The following is a 27308-nucleotide window of genomic DNA, read 5'->3' as shown; positions in this document are numbered from 1 at the left end:
ATGGCTCTGAAAGGTGTGCAGCCAGACCAGTCCAACGGTGGGAACTTGAAAATTACCCTGAAATCTTCCCTCTCTTTTCTCTTCCACATCTAAATAATCTTCAGATAGCCCTCCTAGCTTTCACTGCTCAGACTCCATTTCTTTTGCCTGAATGATTCCAGAATCTTTATGACTAATCTCCCTGTGGCTTTGTGATTCTTAAAACCATGCTGCACAGAGCTGCCAGAAAAGTCCATTTAAATACACATCTAACCAAACTACTCCCTTGCTTCATTAAAAGCCTCCAGTGGCTCATGGCCAACAGAATGAAGTCCAAACTCCTTCACACACAAGAAAATTCATGACTGAGCCCTGTCCATCTCCCTTCCCCATCTCACTTCCTCCCTCACCTCCTTCTGTTCTTGCCTCCAGGCCTTTGCTCACCACTGCCTTCTATACCTGGCATGTTCTTGCCCATTTTGCCATCACCACACACCCCTTATCTCAGCTTGAGTATCATCTTGCTTTCCCTGATTCCCTCCACAACCTCACAAGGAACTGACATTCAGTGTTTTTCTGAATTTTCTAGGCATATTTCTGTTGTACTTAGCACACTTGCAATATAATATCATTATTCTTTAAGTATTTCTCTCCTCCCACTAGATGGCATGTTCTTTTGTATCCCCAGTTCTAATACAATGTCTGACACACAGAAAAATCATTGATAAATAAATGTAGACTCACACTTTTAAAAACTAAGGCATGACATGCAATTCTAGGAGCAGCACTTAGATTTCTTTGGAACAAACATAAGGTCCTTAGCTTTAAATTGAGGCTGATTTGAAAGAAGTTCTTTGAATGTCTCTAATTAAAAAATATATAGACCAAAATTAGAACCAAAGGACCATTAAAATAACTTTGTTTTGCCAAAATCAGGTTGCATGTGGCTTTGAGTTAAATAATGCATCAACTTGGAACCTAGATTTTTTTTCTCCTTCATTCTGTGCAGACATTCTGTATAAAACTTGGTAGTTTTCAAAGCATTTTCATTTGCCTATCTTATAAAATCTATAGTGAGCTACAGAGAGATAACTATACCCATTTTATGGATGAAGAAAATGGGACTGAGAGATTGTGATGGTCCCAAGTCAGTGACTGATCCATGACCATGTGAGCACGGACTCCTAGGCCAGCAGCCTCTTTCCTCCAGTGCACCACTCTGACTCTAGTTTTGGTTTTAGTTTCCTCCTTTCTTCTTTTCTTTGTGATGAGATTTGACTCATAAATCAAATATATCCTACCTACAAATTCAGCCAGATTAGAGAATATTTTTGATTGTATGCCTAATACATATCTATGTTAATATATTCTGCCATACACTCTCATGCTGAATTCTGTGCCAGCTGAAATTGCTAGTAAGCCAGCAACAACTCATTTAAAATGAATTAAAACCATCCAACCTACTATAGAACAATGTCAGATTAGAAAATATAATTCCTTCAGTTCAACTACTAATTCAGTGCTTAAATGTTTTCTATGATCGTTTGAACAAAAGTTGTCCTGTCATTGCTTGAGTGTCCTCTGTTACAAGGAATTCACTACCCCTAGAAACAGTGTTGCCAATTTCAGAATCTTGGGGAAATGTTCTTTTGGGTAGTCTATTATTTCTGTGATTTCCTCATGGTAAAATGACGTATTTCCCGTCTGTTAGAGCTATAGCTCGCCCTAAGTTTGGATCCCAACTTGACTGATTATCAGCAGCTAGGAGATGTTGGCAAATAACTTAGTCCCAGGCCTCAGTTTTGCCATCTATAGAATTGATAGGGTGAAATAATATATGTGAATTATCAAGTGCAGTAAGTACATGTAGTAAGTGCTCAATAAGAATTTGTTAAATGAATGAATGACTTTCTTTAACCTGGTTTAGTTTCAAAGCAGCAACTCCTCATGTTGTATCACCGTATTTCAAGAAGTAAAAATACTTAATTTAGTACAGTAAATGGAAACAAATGACCTTTTTCTTAGGAACATATCTTCTTAAAACAGTCCAGTTGACTGTTCAGGTAGAACACTCACATCAGGTAGAAATATGGTATGGCAGGAATATTGCCACTCTGTAACCTGAACCATACAAATCCACTTTTGCCTCATGTAGTAAGCATTATTTCAAATCACATCAAATCCCTGATTTTGCAATTAAAGCATAAATTGTAAGTCTTCCTGGAATGAATTTTGACAAATCAGAATACAGAACAGAGGACACTTTGAAAAGATGTGTAGAAGTTGGAATGGTGTTTCACTGAAGCAGAGTTTGCATGAGCTTCTATCAAGGACCAGGAGATAGAAATCCAGCCTTCTAATGAGAAAAGAGCATCACAATTATCAGCCTTTGAATATGCCCCTGGGGAGGTTAACCTAATTACTCCATCCACATTTGATGTTACTATTCCATTTCCTTAAGCCACAGGAGACTACAGCAAGAGAGTGTATCAAGGCGTGAGAGTGAAACACACAGTCAAAGACCTACTGGCAGAAAAGCGATCCAGGCAGACAAATAACTCAAGATTTAATGTAAGTCTCAATGTAACCCATTCTGAAATCTTTGGGGGTTTAAGTGCTCTATTAAGGTTAGTTATCTCCCCCTTCCTTAACTACCCACCCTTTCTAGTCAGTATTCTCTGATGTTCTCCATAGCAAAGCCCTCCTTTAACTGACACACACTATATAATTACTACTATCAACATTATGGTACATCTGTCAATCTATGGGCGAGTATTCTAAGAACTCGGAACTTGCTGGCTGGGCACTTCAGCTGGTGGAAATGAAAAGGATGACGTGTCTTTTTTCTTTTCTTCCAGTCATAAATTAACAAAGGCTCAGTTAGTGGTGATAATGCTGACCCTCATCTACATGTTATTCTAAATCTGATAAAGACAATTTAGAAAAACTCTCTCTGTAGCATGCAGAAAACAGACTTAAAAACCACAGTAGACAATGCCTTAAGTCTGAAACGTCTATTTGCCATCCATGTCTCTTAAATAGTTTCACTCTGTGCCTAATTTAAGTACTAGTACCCAGATCTCCAAAAATAATGCAAAAATGGAAATAGAAGTTAGCTATCAAGGTGGGTATATAATCACATATTCTATTAACTAAAATATAACAACATGAATGTCAGGCATTGCTGGGTGCAGGATGTGAAAGCAGATGACCAGGAGTAAGCGAGGTGACCATGTACAGCAGCCAGCACAGTGGCATAGCAGTCCACCCTCATGACCTAATTACCTTCCTAAAGCTCCACCTCCTAATACCCTCACATTTGGGATTGGAGTTGTAACATATGGATTTTGGGAGGACACAAGCAGTCACGCTACAACACATGCAAACAAAGGAAATCAAAACATAAGGAAATATATCATGTAGAAAGAACTTCTAGCACTAGAAAGATACAAACCAACCCCACCCATGGTAGCTATTCTCAGGCACCAAGTACATAGGCAATATAAACTTAGCCTTAACTTCCTGTTCACTTATATCACCCAGTGTCTCAGGACCAGCATCTTAACCTCTTCACTTCAGTGACCTTTTCAATTTGGGTTATTAAATGCTTATAGTCCCCAAAATGCAGCTATTGGACTTCGGGTATCTCCATGAATTGCTTTTACTGTCCACCTGCTCATGTTTCTTCTTCTCAACTACTATTTTAGAATATCTTTATATCCCAAAAAGGATGTTGTATTAATTATCTACTCTCCGGGACCTATTTCTATCCATGTTACAAATGCAACCCAGTGATTAGGAATCATGGAGAATCATGTTACTGGCAGGCAGGTGTGTGATTCTGGTTGCATGGATAATAGGTGACCACCTTTTCTGTTTCATACCAATGTTAGGTGACAATGAGCTGCATATCTTGGATACATTCAGACAAGGAAGCCATCCTTAGGCTTCAAATATTCAAAATATGCTACTGACAGCACGGGTAATAATCAAACAGAGGGTAACTTAAGGAAACTGGAGGCCATACCATGCAGTTTTACCATGCATACTGTGCTAGGACAAATCTCACATCAAAACCTTGGAACCTGGGTATGTTGCCTTACATGACAAAATATGTGATTAAGTTAAGTATCTTGAAAGGAGACACGCTGGATCATCCAAGCAAGCTCTGAACACACTCATGTACATCCTCATAAAAGGAAGTTTGAGAACACACACACAGAGAAGTCACATGGAGAGGAAGAAGCAGCGTGACCACAGAAGCAGAGGTTGGAGCCCTGCATCCTTGAGTTCAGAAATGTAGGCAACCACTAGGAGCTGGAAGCGGCAAAGAGTGGGTTTTGCCCTAGGGTCTCACAGGGAACACAGCCCCGCCCACATATTGACTAGGACTTCTGGCCCCAGAACTGTGAAAGAACACATTTTGGTCTCTTTAGGCCATCCAGGCTGAGGTAATTTGTTTGAACAGTCATAGGAAGTAAATACACACATACTATGAAAACTATGCCCTTCTGGATAAGTATCCCTTAAGGAAGCATCTATTGATGTACAAGTTAGTGTTCTCTTTGTGACAACAAAATTTACACAGGCCATGTTAACCCATCTTTACCACAATTTCCTCAAGAAAATCTGTTTTTGATACCGTGGAATGTTTTTCACATCTTTGCTGTAGGAATCAGAGGAAAAGAAATCCCTTGTATCAAAAGAGACTTTCACCAAAAACTGGACTTAAAACCGCTTCTGTGAAATTTAGCTATAATCCTGTGGTTTCATACTATTATTGTATATATCTGTTTTTAAATAATGGCTTTTCTCCTTCCTTCTCAAATCTTTATGTGCTTTTCTTTACTATACTACTAGGTCTTTTACCAGAATATTTAAAATATGAGTCATTCACCAACACCTACTGACAAAAAATATATAATTAGACATTTGGTATAGGTTTATGTTGTATTTTTTAAATTACACTATTTTAATTGAGTTCCAAAAAAGTTAATTTTAATAACATCACAAAATTTAGTGAGCTTTCAATTTCCTATAGGAAAGGAGAAGAGTAACAAGCAGCAGGACTAATAGCCACCATTTTTCATTTTGCTTGGAAATTCACCAAACAGTTTGCAGGCTATTGAGCTGTCTAATCAAGTTTTTCCTAAGCCATCATAAAGATTCACTTAAAGTCATTGAATATACAACAGCTGGCATGAAGGAAAAAATGTTTAACAAACTGAAATGAAGATCAGTTTGGAGTTAATTTGTGTAGTGGAAGGGGAGGGCCACTGTGTGGTCTGGGGGAGCTAAGAATGGGCTCGAGAGCAAGGCTGATGCTCCATCTATTGCTGGTTTATAATAGCTGTCATGCGCTCTACGCTCATCAAAATGATATGGTGAGGAACAATAAGGAAATAGATATCAAAGTTATTTTAAGTTAAATTGTACATCAACAAGAGGAAAAATAAGTAAAGATTTCTGGTTATTTTGGGAGATTGGAACTGAAGAAAACATTGAAGAGATACATCCCAAGTGGAGAATATATTTAGACTCTATCAGCCTTGAATTAAACATATCCTGCATATACAGACCAAAATTTAATTATTTCCAGCTGGCATGAATCTTTTATAAGAACGTCAAGTGTTTGATTTTCAAGTCATAACTACTTATAATCATTTTCTTTTCCTAAATTTTCCTAAATCCTTACTTTTAAATTAGCTGCAACCTTTACATCAAGAACATATATGATAAGGCCATATTGTCAGCTGGGAGTCTTGGTTAATAATCCTTTCTGATTATTTTTGGAAGGAAAGCATTGTGAATGCAGGAAGAAGCATGACAATAGTCCATATTGATGGAAAAGTCTGGAGGAACAGAAGGTAAATGGGTGCCATGTTGTGCATTTACGGCACAGAGTAATTGAAAATGTTTGATCATTGTCGAGAGATAGATAAACTCAAACTGTAGAACATATGTGCACCGCCTAGCTCTGTCCATAACCCAATCTTTCTAACAGGACTGCTAGATAGAGTTTTGTTTCATTATATATCCAGCTGCTGTTTTGTGGCACCAACCACATACACACCTTGGTTACCACCAAGTGTAAACACTGTGATGTCCATATCTGTGATTTGCATTTGGATTTCTTGTGAAGTACTAAGAAAAGAAGATATGAAATTGGAAACTGTATATTATAGCACATGAAAATTTCTCTGATTTCCTTGAAGCTTTGGAAAACACATCCAAGAGTTCTCTTCTACCTCGAAAGACAAACTGCTCATATTTGAACACTTCCTTCTCACTATCAGTGGTCTTGGGCAAGTCCTTTCCCTCCTCTGGGCCTCAGTGTCCTTGTCAATAACACTAAAGAGCTGGGTTCCTCCCACATTGGTATTCAGTTTTAATACTCAAACTTTTAGAAGTTTAAGCCATTCCTTTAATCTTCCTGATTTTTATTTTTCACATTTCAAACGTTTCTTTCTCACTATTTAGGATTTAAAATGGATCAGAATCACTAGCTCATCTTGGAGCTGATGTTTCAGATCACTCTGTCACCTGGGAAGCTACAGCACTTAGGCTGACTGAAGTTCAGCATCTAAGACACAGGCAGCACAGCAGGGGGAAGAGTTTGGGCTCTGCGTGCAGATGACCTGAACTCAAATCCCAGCTCTGTCATTTGCCAACTGTATGATGACAGTAAAGTCACTTAATCTTGCTCTCAAAGGAAGATAATATCTCCCTCACAAGGTTATCACAAGGGTTAGATATAATATTTGTCAAGGGTTTGGCACATGGTATATGCTCAATCAATGCTATTGCGATTATATACTGTATGTAAGGAACGTTATACTGCAGAGATGTAAGAAATTCACAGACCTCAAGAAACATACAGTCCAGTTGTAGGAGAACTGGCAGGGTGGAGAAGTGAAGGAAGTTTGGAAACCTGGCCTGGTATGTGACCCTTCAAAATTCAGTTCTAGTCTTACCTGCTAAGGTCTCCTAGACACTCCCTGCTGCTCCCAGAGCGTCCAGCACATCTGTTTACTAAAATACTTACAACATTGCACTATAACTTCTTGTTTTTTCGAGATCTCTCCCCCAAATGGCTAACTTGCTATTTCCTTGGTCCCTTTTGGAGCCCCCCGCCCAGGAGGAATGGCAATGTGATAGAATGAATGGTTAGGAGCTTGCATTTCAGAGTCAGAACAACTGAGGAAACTGAGGATCTGACTCCAGCATGTGAAAGTGTTTAACTTTTCTGGGCCTTAGTTTCCTCTGATGGAAATGAAGATAGTGATGCCCATCACAAAGGTGTCATGAAAATGAAATTAAATAATGTATATAAAGCACCTGGCATAATTGCTGTGAAGCATATTTTAAGTGCTCAGCAAATTGCAGCTTTTATGGTTTTTATAGTACCTAGAGCTTGGCAGCCCTTAATAAATGTCACAGTGAAAGTGTGCCACACAAAGGCAGATGCCTGCAAGACTGGTGACCTCTGTATAGCAGACTTGAGAGTTAGATACTCCTGTTTTCCTTACTACAAATTTTAATAAAATACAAATAAGTCAGACCATTAGAAAGGCCACTGGGTGAATTTGTAGGTCTGAAAAATTGATTCACTGTGAGCAAATGAAACAAGAAAACAATAGAAGCCACAGTTAGCAAATTGATTTTATTTAGACTCAGCAATGCCATCCCTCCATTCCATGGGACAAGATGTTTAGAGGTGAAGCTCCAATGTGGTGCATATCATCAAGATAAAGTCAACGGTTCCCATTCTGCAGTCATAAATATCCAAGGCTTAACCAGTCTTGGATTAGTATGGTACTTACCTATCACAGGCTACTGTTTTAAGAAAACCCCAACTTCAAATGGCAGGAAAAAGAAAATAAAACTCTTAACACTTTGATCAAGATTTGCTGCTACTTTACTGACCTAGCAAGTAATGATACTTTTTAAAGCCTACATGTCCTAATTACAAAGGATCATACAATATTATGAGTGGTCCAGTACTCAGTGTTTTCTCTGTGTCTCCTTCCCACTGGGCATAGCTATTTCTCTTCCTAACTTGACAGCTCTCCCTGACCTCAGAACATGTTCCACCCACTCACACCCCTACTCCTAACTTCCAAGACCAAGGTGAACACCCTCATATTATGAGAAAGATAAATGCCCTTTCCTCTGGTTCAGCTAGTCTTTCAAATTGAGTTTGCAAGGGGAGTAGAGAACATAAAAATCACAGAAAGCACAAGAACAATTACATGGAGTACAAATGTTCTGACAGTAGCTTTAATATCTAGTCAAACACTGGCCTGGATGGAACAGATGAGGTGGTGTCTAGATCTGAGTCCCCTTGCATAACCTAGGTCTGCCTGGGGTAAGTAAGAATTCTTAATAATAGTAATAGCTATCATTTACTGCTGGGCTCTGAAATAGGGATTTTACAAATATGTTCATTTATCCACTTTAAAATATATTTTACTTATCCACAAGAAGCACAACAACCTTAAAAGGGTAGCCTGTAAACAGACAGAAAGCAGAGGAGCTGAGATTTGGAACCAGGTTAGTTGGACTCCTCGGTCTTTATTTCACCCAAGGTTTTGCCTTCTTAAACTCACATTTCTGGTCCAAGGAAGAATGAGCTTTGGAGCAACTGCTTTGCTTCAGGTCCTCCACTCAGTCCTCATCTCACCTTTCAGATTCCATATGTGATGTTGGGTCCCAGACATGACTTCTGCATCCTCTCAATGTGTCTGGCTCCTCACCCATCTCTGCCATGATTCTGTAGATTGCTTAGACGGTGCCATACCCATCCCAAACCAGAACCTGCACCGTCCTTCCCTACTACACCACTCAGACATCTTAGAAGAAATTGGACACAAGAAGTTCTTAATTCCCTTGAGAACCTGTCTCTAGCTATATCCCAGACCTATTTCCAGAATATATTCCTCACCACACCACCCTCTGATCTCTTGGGCTCTCCACTCAGCTGGCCCTCTTTGGAAAGGGGAAAAAATTTCCTGACCTAGAACCAAACGTACCACACTGACCTTGTGGGAGGCTTTCTGCTGCTCTCCTAGAGACCTCTGGGCCTACCTCACTCAGCCTATTTCTCTGTGCCCTTTTCCTCTTGCCTAACACTACTCTCCTGCCTTGCCTTTGATGGAGTATGGCTTCTTTTCTGAATAATGCTGAGCTGGCCCGAGAGGCTGGCATTCCTGGCTTATTAGATGTGGGACTAGATGTGGAATGGCACTTCTCCCACTTGAGAAGGCAGAGAACCTACCTGCTCCCATTTGAGGGCTGGAAGGGGTCCTGATGCCAGTGAAGTATAGAGCTTACCAGCTGTCCCTGGTAATTCACCTCTTAGACACCTTCCCAGCCACCATGGTGTCCAGCATTCTCTCATAGTTTTACACACTGAAAAACTATATGCATATTCTCAATAAACATAATAGCCACTGAAAAAAGGGGAGGGTAATTTCCTTAGGCTATTGCCTTCTTACAAAAGTATGGAAAAAGATGGGACAGGGTATTACCAATGTCTCATTTCCTAGATACTAAGACAATTTTTAGAATTCTAAGCTAAAAGTAGTTAGAAGCCTTTACTAATATCAAAATTTGATTTTAATCAAGATACAACCCCCTAAACCTGTTAAAACTTGGACAGTTTATTTATGGTGCTGCATCTCTTTGGTATTCTTATGGTGGTGTTAAGCAACAATAAAGAGAGTAAAAGAAAGAAGCAGAATGTAAATAAGAGCAAACTGATTATCCATGCTTTAAATTGAGGGAATTAGCCATACACAAATCCAAGGAAGAAACTGCAGCCATTGCGGCCATTGTTCTACTGTCAAATCTAAATACAGAGCACATGCATGTTATTTTGAGTTCAAGGTTAGAAGGGTAAGGTTTGGACAGGGGGATCCCAAACTCTGAAGATATGTAAGTGCAAAAAAGTTTGTATCCTGCTATTACAAGAAGTACTCATGCTCTTCTCTGATTTCTCAAAATTTACCATAAAAATTATTTTTCATTTCTTCAACTCTCATAAACTGAACCATCCTACAATGTGTTCTGGTCATAGTAAGATTTTCATGCTTGCACAACAAATGGTCATCAAATGGCCCAACGTGTCTTCCCGCCTTGCTAGCGTTTTATTTTGTCTTATGTCATTTTTATTTTTAGCATTTTTTAGAAGTACCTGTTCTCTTAGTGCTGACTATTCAATCTCAGGAAAACTAGTTTTTCCTTAATAAATACATCTTATTTGCCCTTGCTACTTTTTTCTGAATCACTAGCAGAAGGACCAATTCATCTGTAATGTTTGCAAGGCTAATGATGAAGAGAATCAGTGCTTACCACGGGGTTCCCCCCCTCACCTTGCGCTCACTCCCACGGCACGGCACGGTGCTTTGCATATTGCTGCATATTGCTAGTTAATGTTGTCAACTAACCCCTTTCTTGAGCCCAGAAAGAATCTGAAAAAAGAAAAAGGCATTTTCTGAATAGGCAATGCCCTGAAAACTCAAAATACGATGTTTGAATACAGAGGTATCTATTATATCCTTGGCCTTCATTTGAGTGACTGTCTTATCTAAGGCCTTCAACATGGTCTGTTGTCTGACTTTAATTATCCCACTATCCTGCCCTGTTTCAGGTCAGAGAACCGAACTACATTTCCAGGGCTTTCCGTGCTCCACACCCAACTATCTGCTCCTTCACAATCACAGAAATGTTTAAAAATAATAATAATAAAGGCAAATTTTTTGCAAGCAACTTATTTTTTCAGCTGTCCTATTGGTTCTGCAGAGTTTTTTTAATGTCATGAAATTTAAAACATTTCCTGGTGGTGAATTCTTTCACACAGCTTGCAAAAATAATCAGGTTTTGCAGTGAAACAGTCCTGACAAGTCCAGCTGGCAGGGCTGAAGTTCTGCAGATTCTGTTCTGGCCAAAGTGTACAAGACCACTTATCAGCATGCATCCCATTGGTCCTTGTTGTTCTAACTGAGCTACGTAAATACAAATAGCATTCCAAAGGCACACCAAGACCCAGGGTTAAAAAAATGTGTTTCACTTTGTAACTGAGGCAACAGAAATCACTTTCTCATGGATATAGACTGGAGATAATTTTTTGCCCAGCAGGAGAGTTTTAACAATAAAATTTCAAGAAAACTGTCAGAAAGTTGTGGAATTCTGCAACTGTATAGCTTTCCAAAGGACATAAAAGGAATTTAAGACAATTTAAATCATAGATTTTTTTTATTTGATTTACAATAAAGATATAAGATCTAACTTCTGTTTTTTAACTTCTGTTAACTAACTAGTCGTTGTAATTACAAAAGTAAGGCATGGTAAAATTTCAGACAAAATGAAAGAGTGTAAAGTGAAAAACAGAAGTCTACTGACCTCGCCTTCCCACTCCCTTCCTTCATTCTGCTTGCCAGGGGTCACCACATTGAGTTTCATGTACAATCTTCTAGAATTTTGCTATGAAATTTAATTAGAAAGAAATTAAATTGTTGTACCAACAAGTTAAGGAACATCAGAATCTGTTAGATGTTTACATGTGCTATTACAAAAATGCAAAATTTAATGCTTTCATGGTAAATTTCCTTCCCCCAAGAGAGAATTTGCACAGGACTTTGTCTTAATTTTACCTTTGTACATTTGTAGCCTTTAAGCAAATCACTCATTACTTTTGTCTCTGTTCTCTGTCAGGTGCAGAGGATCTACTTTGCTTGAGGCTAATGATAATGGGAACAGGATGAGCTCTTTCTTTATAAGATAAATCCTCTATAGTTTAGACTTTGTAGACACAAGGTAAATGTTTTTAAGGATGTGTGTTTCAATACTCCTTCATCACAAATTTTTTGGCTTTAGGGTCGGACCTCTATAATGTACTATTAAATTATGTAAAAATGTAGGGGTTTTTCCTTTGTAAATTGTGCAGTATGAGACATGCCAGCTCTCTCTTCATACAGAGGTATCAGCGGAGAGTTTGGCGATAAGAAAAGACAGAGTCCTGGGAATTGGTATAACTGGTACAGGTGGCTAGCACCCTAGCACCCACAGAGCGAGTATCAGCCATTGCCAGACTCTAAAATAAAGTCAAACAGAAGTGGACATAAATGCTACCTGCTGGCCTCCTGAAACCCCGCCCCTCCTGAGCCCATCAAACCCTTATCACTCAATCTCTATTCAAACTACAGCACCTCACATACTCGCCCCATCAATCATTTTTGGCTCATCATTTTCAGCACCAGATTAAATTTCCTACACTGCCACTATCACCATGTCTACACTGCTAAGCAACTTCTAAGGGACCATTGCCTGCTATTGTGCAAAGTTCAAACTCGTTAGTGTGGCTCAAGAAAACCCTTTATAACCCGGCTTCTACACCCTCCTCCAGCTTTCCTGTCTTCACAATTACTGCCCACCTTTCCATGTCTGTGACATGCTGTCCATACATTTGAGCCTTTACTTTTCCTCCCCAACCACAATGCCTCTTATCCTATCTGCTTACTGATTTCCTTCATCCTCCAAAACTGGACTCAGGTACCACCTATGATACAATGTGGTCAGTCATCTTTCCCCAAGGCAGCAATTCACCTCCACCCCAGCTCATTCTCACCTTCAACACCCCACTACCTGCACTAAATCATGGTTAGGGCAGACCTAGATTAGAATCCAGGTTGTGTCACTTACCAGCTTTGTGACCTTGATTAGGCCCATTATACTGCCTATTGGTGTTTCAATCTATAATCTAGAGATAATAACTCACAACAATCTATTTAATTGATCTATAGGGAGGATTTAATGAGATAGTGCATGTAAATCACTTAACACAGTAGAGTATATAAAGCACACAAATGTTAGTTGTTACTGGAAATGATGAAACACACACTGTATGTGTAAAGTGTCTTACAAAGAGTCTGCCATGAAGGTAAGTATTCATGAAATACTAGTCTTCTCAACTCTTATTTTTATTAATGCACTAGTTACATATGCATTTATGCAACTCTTTCCTATAAAATTGTGTGCTCCCTAAGAACAGAACTCATGCCTCTAAAAATTACCACAATCCTGATGCATAATAGGCACACAATACCTCTTTATTTAATCAATTAAGTGCAACTCCTGTTCCCCACAAACCAACTTACTTATTATTTCTTGAAGAAAAGCCATGCTTTCCTACCTCTGTGGCTTGGTTCACAAAGTTCCTTGCATCTGGGAGCCTCCTCCCTCCTCTCTGCATTTCTTCATTCTTCAGTGTTCGAATCAAATCCTCAGCACCTGTATTCTCCCTTCTATGACTTGCAGTGTATGTAGAGCATGCACCATGTACTTGGAAACTGAGTACATCCTGCTCTGTACCATGAGTGGCTTTTTACTGTGTTTGTTTGTATCAGTCACGTATTGCTGCAAAAGAACCCACCCAAAGCTTAGCAGATGACAATAGTGATTTATTATTTCTCATAATCCTGCTGAAAGTGCTTCTGCTGGTTTCCCCAAGACTCACTCATGCAGTTGCTTTTAGCTGGAGGTTCAGCCATGCTGGAAAGTCCCAGCAGAACTGCTTCACACGACGGGCAGTTGATGCTGGCTGTCAGCAAAAGCACCTGAATTCACCACCGTGTTGTCATTCATCCTCTAGGAGGCTAGACTGACTGCCTGAAAGGAGATTGTAAATCAGTATTTCAAACAGATGAAGGTAAAAGCTGCAAACACTCTTGAGGCTTAGTCTCTGAAAAGCACACATCACTTCTGCTACATTCTATTAGTCAAAGCAAGCTACAAAATCATCCTAGATTTGAGGGGTTGAGGGACTGACTCCACTTCATGATGGGAGGAGCTGCAAAGAAATTGTGGCCATATTTAATCTACCACAGATGGCTAGTTTCCCTAATCTCCACCTGTTAACTGTGTTTTTTCTAGTACCTGCAACACTTAGTACTATACCTTACCCGTGAGAGGTGCCCAGTCTGTGGTTTGATGGAAGGGCTAGTGCAGAGGGCTTGCTTGTCATGTCATTGAGAGGCTGGGGGAGCATAAATCTGGGACTCAGAGAGTTTGAGTTTAAATCCTACTTCTGTAATTTACTAGATTGGTGATCTTGAGCACATGACCTAACTTCTCTGATGCTTGGTTTCCTCTTTTGTAAACCTGGGATGATAGTATCCACTTTATACTAAAATAACATTACATAAAGCATCTGGTATATGGTAGATGCTTATAACTATTGTTCCTACTCATTACTGAGCATTTTTCCTTTTACGATTAAATTACTATGCAACTCAGATAAGTGGTCCATAAATCAAATCCTGTTTCAGACTTTAGAAAACTAGTCAGACTTATTAGAGCAGGCTTGGTATAGGTCGGTTACTGTATTGAGGATTCACCCTGGTCAGAATGCCCCTGGTTCCACTACATACCTGTTACGTGCATTAAGGCATTTAACTCTTTATGCTCATGTTCTGGAGGAGGATGGTATTCCAACCTAAGGCGGTACTCATTTAAAGGATGGGTTACATCCAGCATTAACTTTACATTCATTTCAAAGTTGGAGGAAAATCATTTGACCTATGGTAGGTCCAAATTCAGATAGTAAAACAGAGTTTTAGAATGTTCAGTATAATACAATCAGTTCCACCTCTCTCCAACCATAGATATGATGACAATGAGTAATTAAATATATAAAGTACCATGAATTCCTTGAAGAGGGATCCCAACTATTCAGAGGTGACTAGGATTATTATCATGTAAGCATTAGTAGCAATATCTTTAAGTTTAAAGAGACACTTTCTAAACTATATAATTATAATTTGATTATAAATTATATAGCAATGTGAAAAATCTTATGGTAGACAGAAATCTCTTAGTATCTCTTTCAGTATATTCCCTCAACTAGGTTGGCACCTAAAAATGTTATAAGGTAATAAAAATGACTATAAGTGTACTCAAGGGAAACTTCGAATCTTATCACTTTACTACCTTTGTAACCCATTAGTTCAAATTAACTCATTTTCATGGAGGGGCTTTTGGGGCAGCTATGAGGCTGCTGTGTTAGCTACAGGAAGTTGCAGACTGGCAAATTTCATTCAAATATAAACCTCTAAATTTGGCTACCTGGCATTGCAGGATCCTGTTGTTTGCAGTATGCAAAATAAAAAATTATATACCAACTTGCCTGGGCAAAAGTTATGGGCTCCTCAATATTAATTTTGATATTATTCCTGGGGAATTTGTATGGTAAGAGGCAACTGTGTGAATACAATACCTTGAAAAAGGAAGAAAATGTGTTTTCTCTTCACATGTGCAATAACAATAGTGCACATGTTCAGCACATATTTTAGACTCTTCTTCTTAATCTGTAAAATCTGAGAGTGGGGTGAAGTAGTAAATCCAGCTCTGAAATCTACCCAGTGAAATCCTTCCTAGTCCCAATGCAGGCCCTTTAGAATTCTTCTGTGTCTGTGAGATGAACTGATGAGGAACATTATCATTGCCTTTTATATTTATCCATCTAAGTATTTCTCAGGCTACCATAGAGAGGGCAGCACTAACTATAGCTATAAAGTAATTAATTTGATGGCAATGTTTTCTAACATGATTATGTTGGTGGGTCACAGAAGCTTGTCAAAATTTATCTAATTGTTTCCCTAAAATGTGTGAATTTTATTATATGTAAATTGTATTTCAATTAAGCTGATGCCCCAAAATAGAATATCCATTGAAGAACTAAGGAGATATATATATATGTGTGTGTATCGGACAGGAAAGTGTGGATCCCACTCGATGTCCTTTGTGAGCTCTTACATAATTGTATGGCTGATCTCTCTGGGGGTCCCTAAGTGTCCTTTATACTAAAAAAAAATCTTGAAGCTGTTTCTATTTTTATCTTTGAGATATTAAATGCTTGGGAGACAGCATGGTGTGGTAGTTAAGAAACAGGCTCTGAAATCAGGGAAGTCTTTATTTGATCCCACTCACCACCACCGACCCTGCCTCTGGGGGAACGTGGATGATTCCCTCGTGCTTCAGGTTCTTCCTCATTAAGACAAGAATACTGTTACTTATCTTATGGTGCCATGTGTTTAATAGTGTGTTTGTGGGGTTTCAAAACTACAGGTTTATGAATTACTTCCATTATAACTTAAATCTCTGCTAGAAAATATTGAAAATTGTAGAAAAATAGAAGTTTTGTGCTATGTGAAAAATGGGCAGGAATCTACATCTAGTTTCAATATTTAGAGATTCAATTCTGTTTCAGTCAAACTAGATGGTCTGAAGATGGGGAGATCTTACCCACAACAAAACTGGATCTTGAGTAAAACACATTTTAATGAGTTGTTGAGCTGGCAGAAAGAAAGAAAAATCCCCAAAGTCGGGGCAGCAGGGTGGGGCCAGGGGTGACATGGGAGGCTGAGGAAAGGTTTGAGCAGAAATTAAGATGTTTTGTGATGAGAAGGTGGTCACACCAAAAAGGCAGGTTCCTTGAGGACAGGTGTCCAAATGGGCAAGTAAAACAATAAACTGCCTACGTTTGAAGAATTAATGCACTAGATGTAGATCTTAAGAAATCTATACCAACATATACAAAAAATGTATAGAACAGAGAATCAGAGACGAAGAGGAAGTAACAACAGGTTAAGAAATACAGAGGAGAAAAGTAAAAGGTTTAACATACAACTAAACAGAATCCCAGAAGGAGACAAAAGTGACTATACATACAAGGTAATATTTAAAGAGTGGATAGTTGAAACTTTTCCAGAACTTGTGAAAGACATGAATCTGCAGACACATGAGGCACATCCTATACCAAACGGGGTAAATTTTTAAAATCAACCTCTAGATAAAATGAGGTGAAATTAAAAAACCTTAAAAACCAAAAAAAGTATATTAAAAAGAATAAAGTAAAGAAAAATTGTCTCAGAGAATAATTTTAAAATTAACAGCAAACTCCTCCACAGCAATCATGGAAGCCAAAAGACAGCAGAGTGGTATCTTTAAAGTGCTGAGGGAAGAATGACTAATTGCAGTTGTGAACTCAGAAATATTATCTTTCAAGTACAAGGGCAAAATAAATGATATTTTCTGATATAAAAACTGAAACAGTTTACCACTAATACCACCTACACAAAAGGAATTTTCTAAAGGTTTACTATAGAAGAATAGAAATGACTCTAGGAAAAAAGTCTAGAAAAAGAGTAAGCAAAAAAAAGGGGTGAACATACAAATAAATCTAATACAGGTTTACTTAATAAGATGGTGATTATAATAATTTTGATGTCTAATTTGTGGAGGTTTAATAAAATGAAACAAGCCAGAATGCAAGACAGTAACATACTCATGTAAACTGGGAGGAGTTAATGTCCCAAGGATCCTGTCTATCAGTGGGAGGTTTAAGATATCATTTGTAGTCTTTGTTAAGCATGTAAGGCAAAATTTTATGGGTAGCCATAAAGAATGGAAATAGAGTATTTAATTTCCATAGCAGGTAGAGAGCAAAATTATATAGGAGAAATGAACACAAGAGGCTTCTTTTCATCAAATAATAAATAAAATCAACTAGACATGAAATTTTGAAATCTTTGTATAGTCTTCAGGTACAAAAATTGGGCTGGGGAGGGTATAGTACTGGCAATTCCACAGTAATAACTGAAGCTGGGCAGAAGGAAGAGGAACTTAAGAAGATTCTAGGGATTGTTGGTGGTAGAAGAGAATAGTAGGAAGCTGGAGATGTCAAAAGCTAAAGGAGCTGTATTAGCATAGACTAAGCTTTATCCAGGTCTTGGAAAGAAGCAATGCCAGCCAACGAATGAACAGCTGATAGGTGGTCAGGGGACAGTAGAGTGATACTTACATCCATCAGATTGGGCGTTATTACTGCGTCTCACAGAAGCCTCCCTTCTGGCCCCCAGCCTCAGGCCAGAGCAGTTTAGGGGAGCAGGCAGGGTGAGCAGGTAAAAGAGCAAACAGACATCTCCCCAGGCAGCGCCCAGGACAGCCACCACCCCACCACACCCTGTTTACACACAGGAGGAAGCTGAGGCGGGAGCTAGAGCACATGCCTTGGCACATGCTTCGGAGAAAAGACCCAGCCAGACAGAGCTGGAAACTGGAGGGAAATACTGGATAACATGATCCTGGCAGCATGAGCAAATGTGCCCAAACATGAGTGCTTCTGTGTTTAATCAGTGCCTCCTTCCCATGTGAGGTGTTAGGGCTCCCTGCTCTGCACTCACCTCTGACCCTACACACCCCAAGTTCCCTTCTGCCACTTCAAAGTATTTACTTATTAAACAGGAAAACACATAAATCAAAACATGTTTAGAGGAATACACCATAGATTTGAAGGGACCTAAAAATGCATCTGAGTGGTAATAGCTAACATGTATATCCTGTTTACTCTATGCCAAGAACTAGTCTAAGGGCTTGACATATACGATCTTGCTTAATCTTCATGTGCCCAATATCAATAGCTGGTAAGAGGCAGAGCTGGGATTTAAACACAGACACTCTGGTTCCAGAGTCTTCACTCTTAAATATTATGTTACTTATGAGTGTTTGGAGGATATTTTGCCTGGAGAAGATAGAATTACAAATTGGTGCTCTGGACTGAATATTTGTGTCCCCCCAGAATTCACATGTTAAAGCCCTAATCACCAGTGTGATGGTATTTGGAAACGGGGCCTCTGGGAGATAATGAGACACAAGAGAGAGATGATCTCTCTTTCTGCCACCTAAAGACACAGTGAGGGGACAGCCATCTGCAAATCAGAAAGAGGGCTCCCACAAAGACCCCAGGGAGAAATGTTTATTTTTGAAGCCACCTGCTCTATGGTATTTTATAGCAGCCCAGACTGATTTAGACAGTTGAGAAATAATGGGTTGTCTTCAGATATTTGAAGGCCCATATATGGAAGAAGGGTTAAGCTTATTCTGTATGGATCAAAGATATTAGAATTAAGAAATGAATATTTCAGGCTACTTTGTAATGGTCAGAGGTCCCCAAAGAAGAAATGTGCTTTCTCAGCAGGTGACAATTTCTTCATCACTAGAGGCTAAATTTCAGCATTATATGGGTGGTTGGATAAGACTCTTTATAAAACCTCTTCCAGCTTTCGAGAGTCTGTTGGGCTGTGAGGGTCGGGCCTAAGAGCTCACATACAAAGAGCGAGATGCTGAGGACTCCTAACTTTTGTAACAGCCAAATTTTCCGCATAACTTTGCTCCTGGGCATCATAGAGCCAGAATTTGCCTTTGTGTATTTTAAGACTCTGCACACCTGGATACCCTTCCTTCAGAGGTCAGCTTAGATATCACCTCGTCCAGGATGTATTCCCACCCCACCCCCAATACCAGGGTAGGTCCACCTCACTCCACCAGCCGCCTACCATGCCACTTCTCACACTATAGTGAGTCTTTCATCTCCAGTCACACCCTGTATGAGTTTCACAGGGCTGCTGTAACAAATCACCAAAAATGGAGTGGACTAAAACAACAGAAATTTATTGTCTCACCATTCTGTACACTCTGTGAAATCCAAAATCAAGGTGTCGGCAGGGGTAGGCTCCCTCTGAAGACTCTGCGGGGTGCGCTACCCTGTCTCTTCCTAGCTCCTGAGAGTTAAAGTGCATTCCTACTCTCGTTCTTTATTCAGACTTGCAACTAAGGAAGAAAACATTTGTGCTCTCTTTGCTTGCAGGGCAGTGCCACTTCCTCTTCGTCTCCATTTGTCCAGGTGCCAGGTGAGTGCTTTTGTTCAATGAGCAATTCATTAATTGCTTCCATTCTTTAATTTTTAAACTGCCTTGTGGTGCTTTCAAATTTTTGCTCCTTTAAAATAGTTGTTTTTAAAACATAAAATCAGGGAAGATAGACCTCATTCAGTCATTCCTGAATTTAGAACTCCTTCTGACTTGAAGGCAGCCTTTTTATCCCTTGCCTAGCAGAAGCTTAATGTGCAAAAGCAATATCGGTTAAGACCCTGATACAATTCTAAATGCCTAACCTGCTATAGAAGAGAGAGAGAAACTTCTGGGTAGTTAGAGGAAGTACCATTTATTGGATACTCTCTATATGTCAGGGATATAGTTAAGCATCTTCTATTCATTTCAACATATGTGTCTCATTAAATACTCCTATAAGGATGGGAAAAGGGCATTCTTAATAAGAGCGTTGGGCCTTCTCATGTGTTCTCACATACACATGCACACACATACATGCATACCTATACATTACTTCCAGACCCCAAACTCAGGTGGCATAGGTTTTCTCAATAATTTTAGTAACCTTCAGAACTGGATAAGGGAAAGGAATAAGAGCCATCAAAGATCCCACATATCTGAGTGTCTGTCCGTTGCATTTCCTTGTCACATTTACTGTCGCTGGAATCTGGTTGTATCTGCTTCCTCCTACAGAAGAAAATTTCTGCATCTTCTCTTATCATAAAATTATTGTTTATCTTTTTGAGGAGAAAAATACATGATTGAGAGAGCAGAAGCATTTTTCTCTGTGGTTGTTTTCATTTGGAAATTGGAAATATAGACATGAGATCCTGAAAGCCTTGTTTACATATTCTTCATTCAGTTCTCAGCCTTAACCACTCCCATGAATATCAATTCATGGCATGAAACAGAACCTTATTTATAGATAGCAATTTTCACTTGCACAGATTTTTTTTTCCTAGGCAAGTATGCTTACGATGAAACCCTTAACTTCAGCTTTCAAATTCATAAGCAGATTAGAAGTTTGGGGTGATAGAATTTAAGATGAAAATGGAATGAGTAGAATAGGGCTGTTAGTTTCCACGAGGAATTCTTATTTCCTTTGAATGAATGAAAAGCTACATGTTCGAACACAGTATTATACTACCGGGTTTATGGAAAACATACATATAAGACTAAAATTCTGTCCCTGTGGAGTTGCAGTTTGATTTGGAAAAAGGGAGGCACCTCAGGTGAAAGAGTAGCAAGCATGATATCAGGGCCACATCAGGCGGGGAGGGCCGCAGAGGAGAGGGGTCTCCCTGAGCCTGTCTCCTCTCCCCAGAAGCTTGGGCAGGGACTAAGCTCACTGGGGGTAGGAAAGATAAGAAGGAGCGCAGCATGTTTCTCCCAGCTCAGGCCCTTTTGTGACCCCAGGGTGTTGGTTAGTCAAACCACACCCACCATGGCTGCAACAATTAAACCTTCAGTTTTTTAGACCTTGAATCTTTGGCTCTGGACCCTGTTCTAAATGATAACGTGTTTCCTGCTACAGCTGAGCTATGGGGTCAGAAAGTCTTTAGCAAACACATCACTTCCCTTCTGGGACAATTTCGCTGGCCTTACCTGAAATGAGACTCTAGTCAGTTTCAAATTCTTCCTGCTTTCCTCAGGGGAAACTTTGTGTGCTTGGTATTCTCTTCCCAAACTCCATATCCATGGGTGAGCTGAGTGAGGGACTCGGTATGGACACAAGAGGGCAGCAAACAACATGAGATCCATCAAAGAAAAATATTTTGGTGGTCCTCTAACTTGGCTGCACATAACCACATCATCCCAAAGCTGCTAGACAGGAAACGTGGTGTTAAAGGTCAGTATACGAAGACTTGAAGAGTACAACCTGCCTCTAATTTAGGGCACAGTTACAGTACCACCTTATCTGGAAATACTGAATCTCAGATAACACACCCGGAAGCAGCCTCTTGTTAACAGCTCCATGTGTATGTATGAGGACAGAGCTCAGACGCCGTGAAAAAGATGCTTTATGCGATAAAATGTAAATCCCAAGGAATTCTTTTTCTTATCTCTTTAAGTCCAACCTTTACCTAGCACAGTCCCTGGCCCACAGAAGGTTCACAGTAAATGTTTGTTTACTTTCAGTGAATGACAGAAGGCTTACTGCACCATCTCAAATGCACTCATCCCCTAAGGCAGAGTGACCTTAAACATACTAGTTCTTTGAGCTGGACCAGTTCAAGGAGAAAATGCAGTCATTTATAATGCTTTTCAAGACATTTGCTTAAATGTTGGTCTTCGTGTCGGCCTTACATTATAAACACCGTTTTACATGTGGAGAAACTCAGCTACAACAGAGATGCCTTGACTTCCTATGAGGAGATTTTTGCCCATTTGTTTTTCCTTTGGCAACAGGTTCACCAGTAATGTCAGGTTACTACGGTATCAGAAGATCTTTCCTATCTGATTCAGATTTCCACAACACTAAACAGTTTGCAAATGAAGTCTGCACCTCTAGTGTAGCAAAGCCGGTTCCCTGTGAGAATTCCGCAGGGCCGAGTCACCCGGCCCTCCTGGACTCCTACTTCCCGGAGCGCTACGGAGACCACCGCACCCCAGCCCTGACCCCCGGCACCAGCTCTCTGTTCAGTGCCTCGCCCCTGCCGCCGCTCCTGCCGCCGCCCTTCCCCAGCGACCCCACACACTTCGTGCTTGTGAGTATGCAGACATTTCATGGTTAGGGAGTGAGGTAAGGGCTGGGCCCGCGTGCATCTGGTCAGCCCTGCGCTTGACCCCGGAGACCCCCGAGGCTGCTCTGCCGCGCTCTGGAGAGGCCGGGACGGCGCTCTGCCGGAACACAGGCCGAGGGCGCCTTCCTCAAAGACCCATGCGGGAGGGCCTACCCAGGGGTTCGGGTGGGGAGCACCAGGAAGGCAGGATTTATATCCATTTTGTTAATACCCTGCTGAGTTTACTTGCTGTTCCCCCGCCCTCTTCCAGCACATGAGGAGAGCACCTCTCAGCCGATGCGGGGGCTGGGATCTCCGAGGGCCGGCACCCCAGGGCTTCCTGCCCTCTCAGTCCCCTGCCTCTCCTCCCACAATAGTTCTGCCCTCTCGAACCTTGTTCCTCCTCCACCTTTCCAAAGAAGTGAACTTGTAGAGATCTGAAAAATACTAGCACCTTTATTATAGAAAACTGTGAAGCCTTTGACTACAAAGACAAGAATCTCTAAAGACAGGAGTTTAGACAAAGGTATGTGGGGGAGTGGGAATTCACATTGAGTCCCTACCCCAACCAGAAACATTTGTGTGCCTTTTTTCATTTAATACTTGTAACACCTCAGGATATAGTTATTAAAGCCCCATTTTACAGATGAACAAAGTGAGGCACTCAGGAAGGTAGGAAGTGGCACAGCCATAAATTGAACCCAAATCTTTCCAGCTCCAAGCCTATGAGTTTCCTCCCTCTTTGCTCACTGAGGGCAAAAGCCCACCATGTAGTTCACAGCCTACACCATCCAGGAGCAGCCAGAACGTACTTCTCCACTGTGGAAAGGGCATTCTAGAACTACGAAGCTCAGGAAGAAAGCAAGGCATCATGTGTTGTAACTGGTAAAATGCTGTATAAATGTTCATTTTATTGTTCGCCCATTTCAATCTTTCAATGTTTTCTGGGGAAAAGAATCTTAATATATATTAGAAATCTAATTCTAGACTACAAAGAGAACTACAACTTTCACTGCTAGTGTCAAACGCCAGAGGGAAAAGCTGTCGGGTAAGAAGGCTTAGGAGAGCAAAGGAAGACACCAACTCAGCTCTGGAAGCTACAGTCCAGCAGCACCCCGCGGGCGAGGAAATCTGTCCACATCACAGTTACTGCCTAATGACTAAACCAGTGATCTCTCCATTCTCCTTAGAGGGACTCTTGGGAGCAGACAGTGTCCGATGGTCTCAGCCAGCTGGACCCTGTGCCCACTGATGCCCTGCAGACCTTGCCGCCTAGCACCAGTTGCCTCTCCCAGCTGGAGACAGGGAGCACTGCCCAGCACAGGAGTTCGAGCTGGGGGGGGCCCATAGCTGGGGCCCAGACATACTCGCTGCATGCACTGGAGGATCTGTACCACATGCCTGGGTACCCCACTGCACCCCCCTATCCCTTCCCCCCTTTCATGACTGTGTCCAATGACCTCTCCCCAGAAGAAGGGACAGACACCCCTGCCCTTCAGGACCCTTCTGCATGGACCAAAGAAGACGGGGGCATGGCTTGGGGGTCATATGAATGCCGTAGAGCTTACTGAGGGGTGTACCAAAAACTTCTACATGCTTTTCTTTAAGCTGGGTTCTGTATTGCAGATTGTCTGTGGTATGGCAACTCCTTCAGAACTGGATTTTCAGGATAAGCCATCATATCACCTTTGGTTAGTGGATGCTGGCAATTATTTTAATCCTCCCCACCATAACCCCACTGAAATCAACACAATGTTAATTCAGCACATCAGGGACCGTATTCTGGTGAGACAACCTGATAGTGAGGTCTTTTGGGAGTGTTAGTAACCCATTACATTCTGAATCTTCTGTTATCTTTGAAGTATCATTTGTGGCACTGATATTTTTTTCTTAAATTACATTAAAAAGTTTATGCGGATCATAAAACATACTGACTTTCCTGTCGAGTATTTCTTAGTTATGAACTATGTGTGCTCTTTAGTGAAAGAGAATGAATAGGATATAATAAAGATTAGGACACATAAACCCAACTCATGCTATAACATGCGACTTTAAAGAAAGAAGTGTTACATACATTTCTCTCCTTACAGTGACTTGTAAAGGCCCAGTACCAAATAGGGCACCACATATAAATACTTTATTGTCATTGAAATAGGATGAGGTCAGAAGACTGTGGCTGCATAAATACATAGTTTTGACTGCCCTAAAGCCTAGGATATCCAAAAGTGAGTCTAATCCAAAAAACAATAAAAGTCAAAAACTTCTTTTGATCAATGGTAGCCTTAATTAACTTGGACATTGTCCCTCTGATGCAGTAAATCTAGTTATCAGAGTGGATTAGTAAAATGGGCAATCTGTGATCAAGTAAGAATGAGCACATTGTAAAAAAAATACAGAGAGCAAGACTAGACAGTCAGCAAGAAGCAAGAGAGCACAGAAGCAAGAAGCAAAGGGACTTTGGAGAAGGATATAGTGTCAGGTGTGTACTGGCATTACATACAACATACCCATTTAAAGGAAGTCTTTGTTGGTGTCTCATTGCAGAAACATACAGCTTACTTTTGTAAAAATGAAGAAATCTGACATCTGAAGCATTCATCTGTCTCACGTAAAGTCTGGTTAGAGTGCATTTCTCGGCCAGTTCAGTTCCCAAAGTAATTCCCACACAGTGTGCCTGTCTGCGAGCCAAGCCCATCATAAATGCCTTGAATTTTCAAAGCATGAGTTAATTCCCAGTTTCACCCACACTGTTCCTCCTATCTTCCTACTATCTTCTTTTCTTTATTCCCTTTTCATATTTTTCTGACCCCTCAAGTCCCTCCTGACCCAATTGCCCCGATCTCCTGGGACCCTGTGTTCCCATTTTCTACCTGTTGCCCAAAGCGCCTCGATACAGTCTTCATTACATCGTGTTACAGGGTCCCATGCTCTGCCTCAGCTAGGTAAGAGTCCAGAAATCAAGTAAGGACATTCACACTTAGAAGTGAGTCATTGATATTCCTCCATCTTCATGCCCTCAAGGGTATTTCCTGACAAAGCAAACACACTCCTAACTTATGGAATGCCCACAGAAATGTCTGGGTAGGGAAACTTCCTTCACCTCACACCCACTAGCTCCCTCCTGGGGAATCTGGAAGGGCATCAGTGGTCCCCAGCTGCCAGGCTGTCCTCTCCCGGGTCCCCTGTCTTCTTCTTCTTCCCTCTCGCCACTTCTTTTCACAGCCTGATCTTTACTTTGCTCATTATTTGCTCTTCAGTGGAAGGGGACAATTTCACTGAGGAGAGAGAGCTGTGCTTTCTTAGGTCTGGTCAGACAGGAGACCTCAGTTCTGGCTCCCAGAATCTTGCGCAGAGCCATCTGTCACTTAGCCTCACTAGTACCTGGGCATTGGAAAGGAAAGATCTCGCCCTCTCTATAGATTTAGGGGTCTGCACAAGGGTCTCAAAGCCATTTTTCCCAGATTGGTTGTATGAAATTTATGATAATTATAGTCACCTGCTGCTTACCATTTGTTACTAAGTACTATACAACACAATAATAGTAGTATAAATCATATGTATGTCCACATCACTTTAACTTTTGTCTGATTATAACACTAAATGTTAGGCATACCCATTTCTCCTAGTTCAGTTACTTCTCAGGTGTTATGCTCATCTCCCCACCATAGGAGGCACTGGCTTTCAGACAATAAAGCTCAGCAACCAGACCTCAGAATGAAGGTAAAGGTAGTGAGCGCAGCATGTGTACATTCTTCTTCAAGTATCCAAGCACTTCCACAGTGTTTGACAAAATTAATTTACAAAAGGGAGACATACTCAGGCCCATCCTCTGTCTAGCATCCATTTCAGTTACCAAGTTGAAAGTGGAAAGAGGCAGTGGAGAGAGGTGCTAATAATTCCAAATTGTAAATGATTTTTAAGAATTCTATTTAGCTTGACAATGTCTTTCTTTGTTCCAAGTATTTCAAGTTGGTTCTCTCTGATTGTGCTGGGAATTTACAACACTTTGTAAAAAAAAGTAAAACCAAGCTATAATATTATGACAAGAGAAATTAATTATATTTCCTATCTCACTTTCCATCCAAGTACTATTTCCAACTGCATGCTGGGGACTAACTGCCCTTTTCATCATACGTGACAATGCCGGCATAAGAGAAAAACACACATTCTCCTCTCCCTCACCTTCCTTAAATCTGCTATCCTGTGAAGCTTTCCTGGGGAAGCCAGAGAAAATTAGAGAGCTTGGGTTCAAAATGCCATCCCTTTCAGGTCTTTTAAGATTGAAAGTAAGCAGAGATGGTGATGTCAAGCTCAAGCTGCTTAAGAAGCTAACTAAATAATAATGTTAAAAAGAAACTGAAGGCAAAACTTGCCCACACAAAAACTGCCATATAGACCATCGTCCCATAGGTTACTGGAAATAGACATTACAGTGTGTAGTTGAAAGTATTTGTGTTTCTCCAACTATGTTATTCAAATGCAAGAATGAAAGAAAACCACATTTATTTAATAAATATTAATGAATAAATTTATTTAATAAATATTAATAAAACTTATATGAGCATTATGACTTGCTACAGCCCAATTAATGACACAATATGATGATACTATTGTAGAGGAAGAAGAAATTCCACAAAGGGAAAAGAATTACTAACCCCAGTAATAAATATGTATTTATATGCATACATACATATATATATATATATATATATATATATACATACATACATACATATACATAAGTATTAACTAATATCTTTGTCATTTTTCAATATATAAATATAAATAATACATTCATAAGAAATAAAATATCTGGTATATTTAAAGAACTGAAATTACATTTGATGTGGAAGATTTAAGACCCATTACATTACAATGT

General features: G+C 40.2%; 1 protein-coding gene across 1 annotated transcript; it reads left to right on the top strand.

Moving 5' to 3' along the window:
* POU2AF2 (POU class 2 homeobox associating factor 2) lies at nucleotides 1-24341 on the top strand. The gene is made up of 5 exons (XM_037026636.2): nucleotides 1-37; nucleotides 2441-2550; nucleotides 19685-19727; nucleotides 22116-22414; nucleotides 23620-24341. The coding sequence occupies exons 1-5, from the start codon at nucleotides 1-3 to the stop codon at nucleotides 23998-24000; spliced, it is 870 nt and encodes a 289-aa protein (XP_036882531.1). The 3' UTR covers nucleotides 24001-24341.
* The last annotated feature ends 2967 nt before the right edge of the window (nucleotides 24342-27308 follow it).

The sequence above is a fragment of the Manis javanica genome, chromosome 6 (assembly GCF_040802235.1).
Source record: "Manis javanica isolate MJ-LG chromosome 6, MJ_LKY, whole genome shotgun sequence".
Taxonomy (NCBI): Eukaryota; Metazoa; Chordata; class Mammalia; order Pholidota; family Manidae; genus Manis; species Manis javanica.
This window is presented reverse-complemented; position numbering and strand designations above follow the sequence as displayed.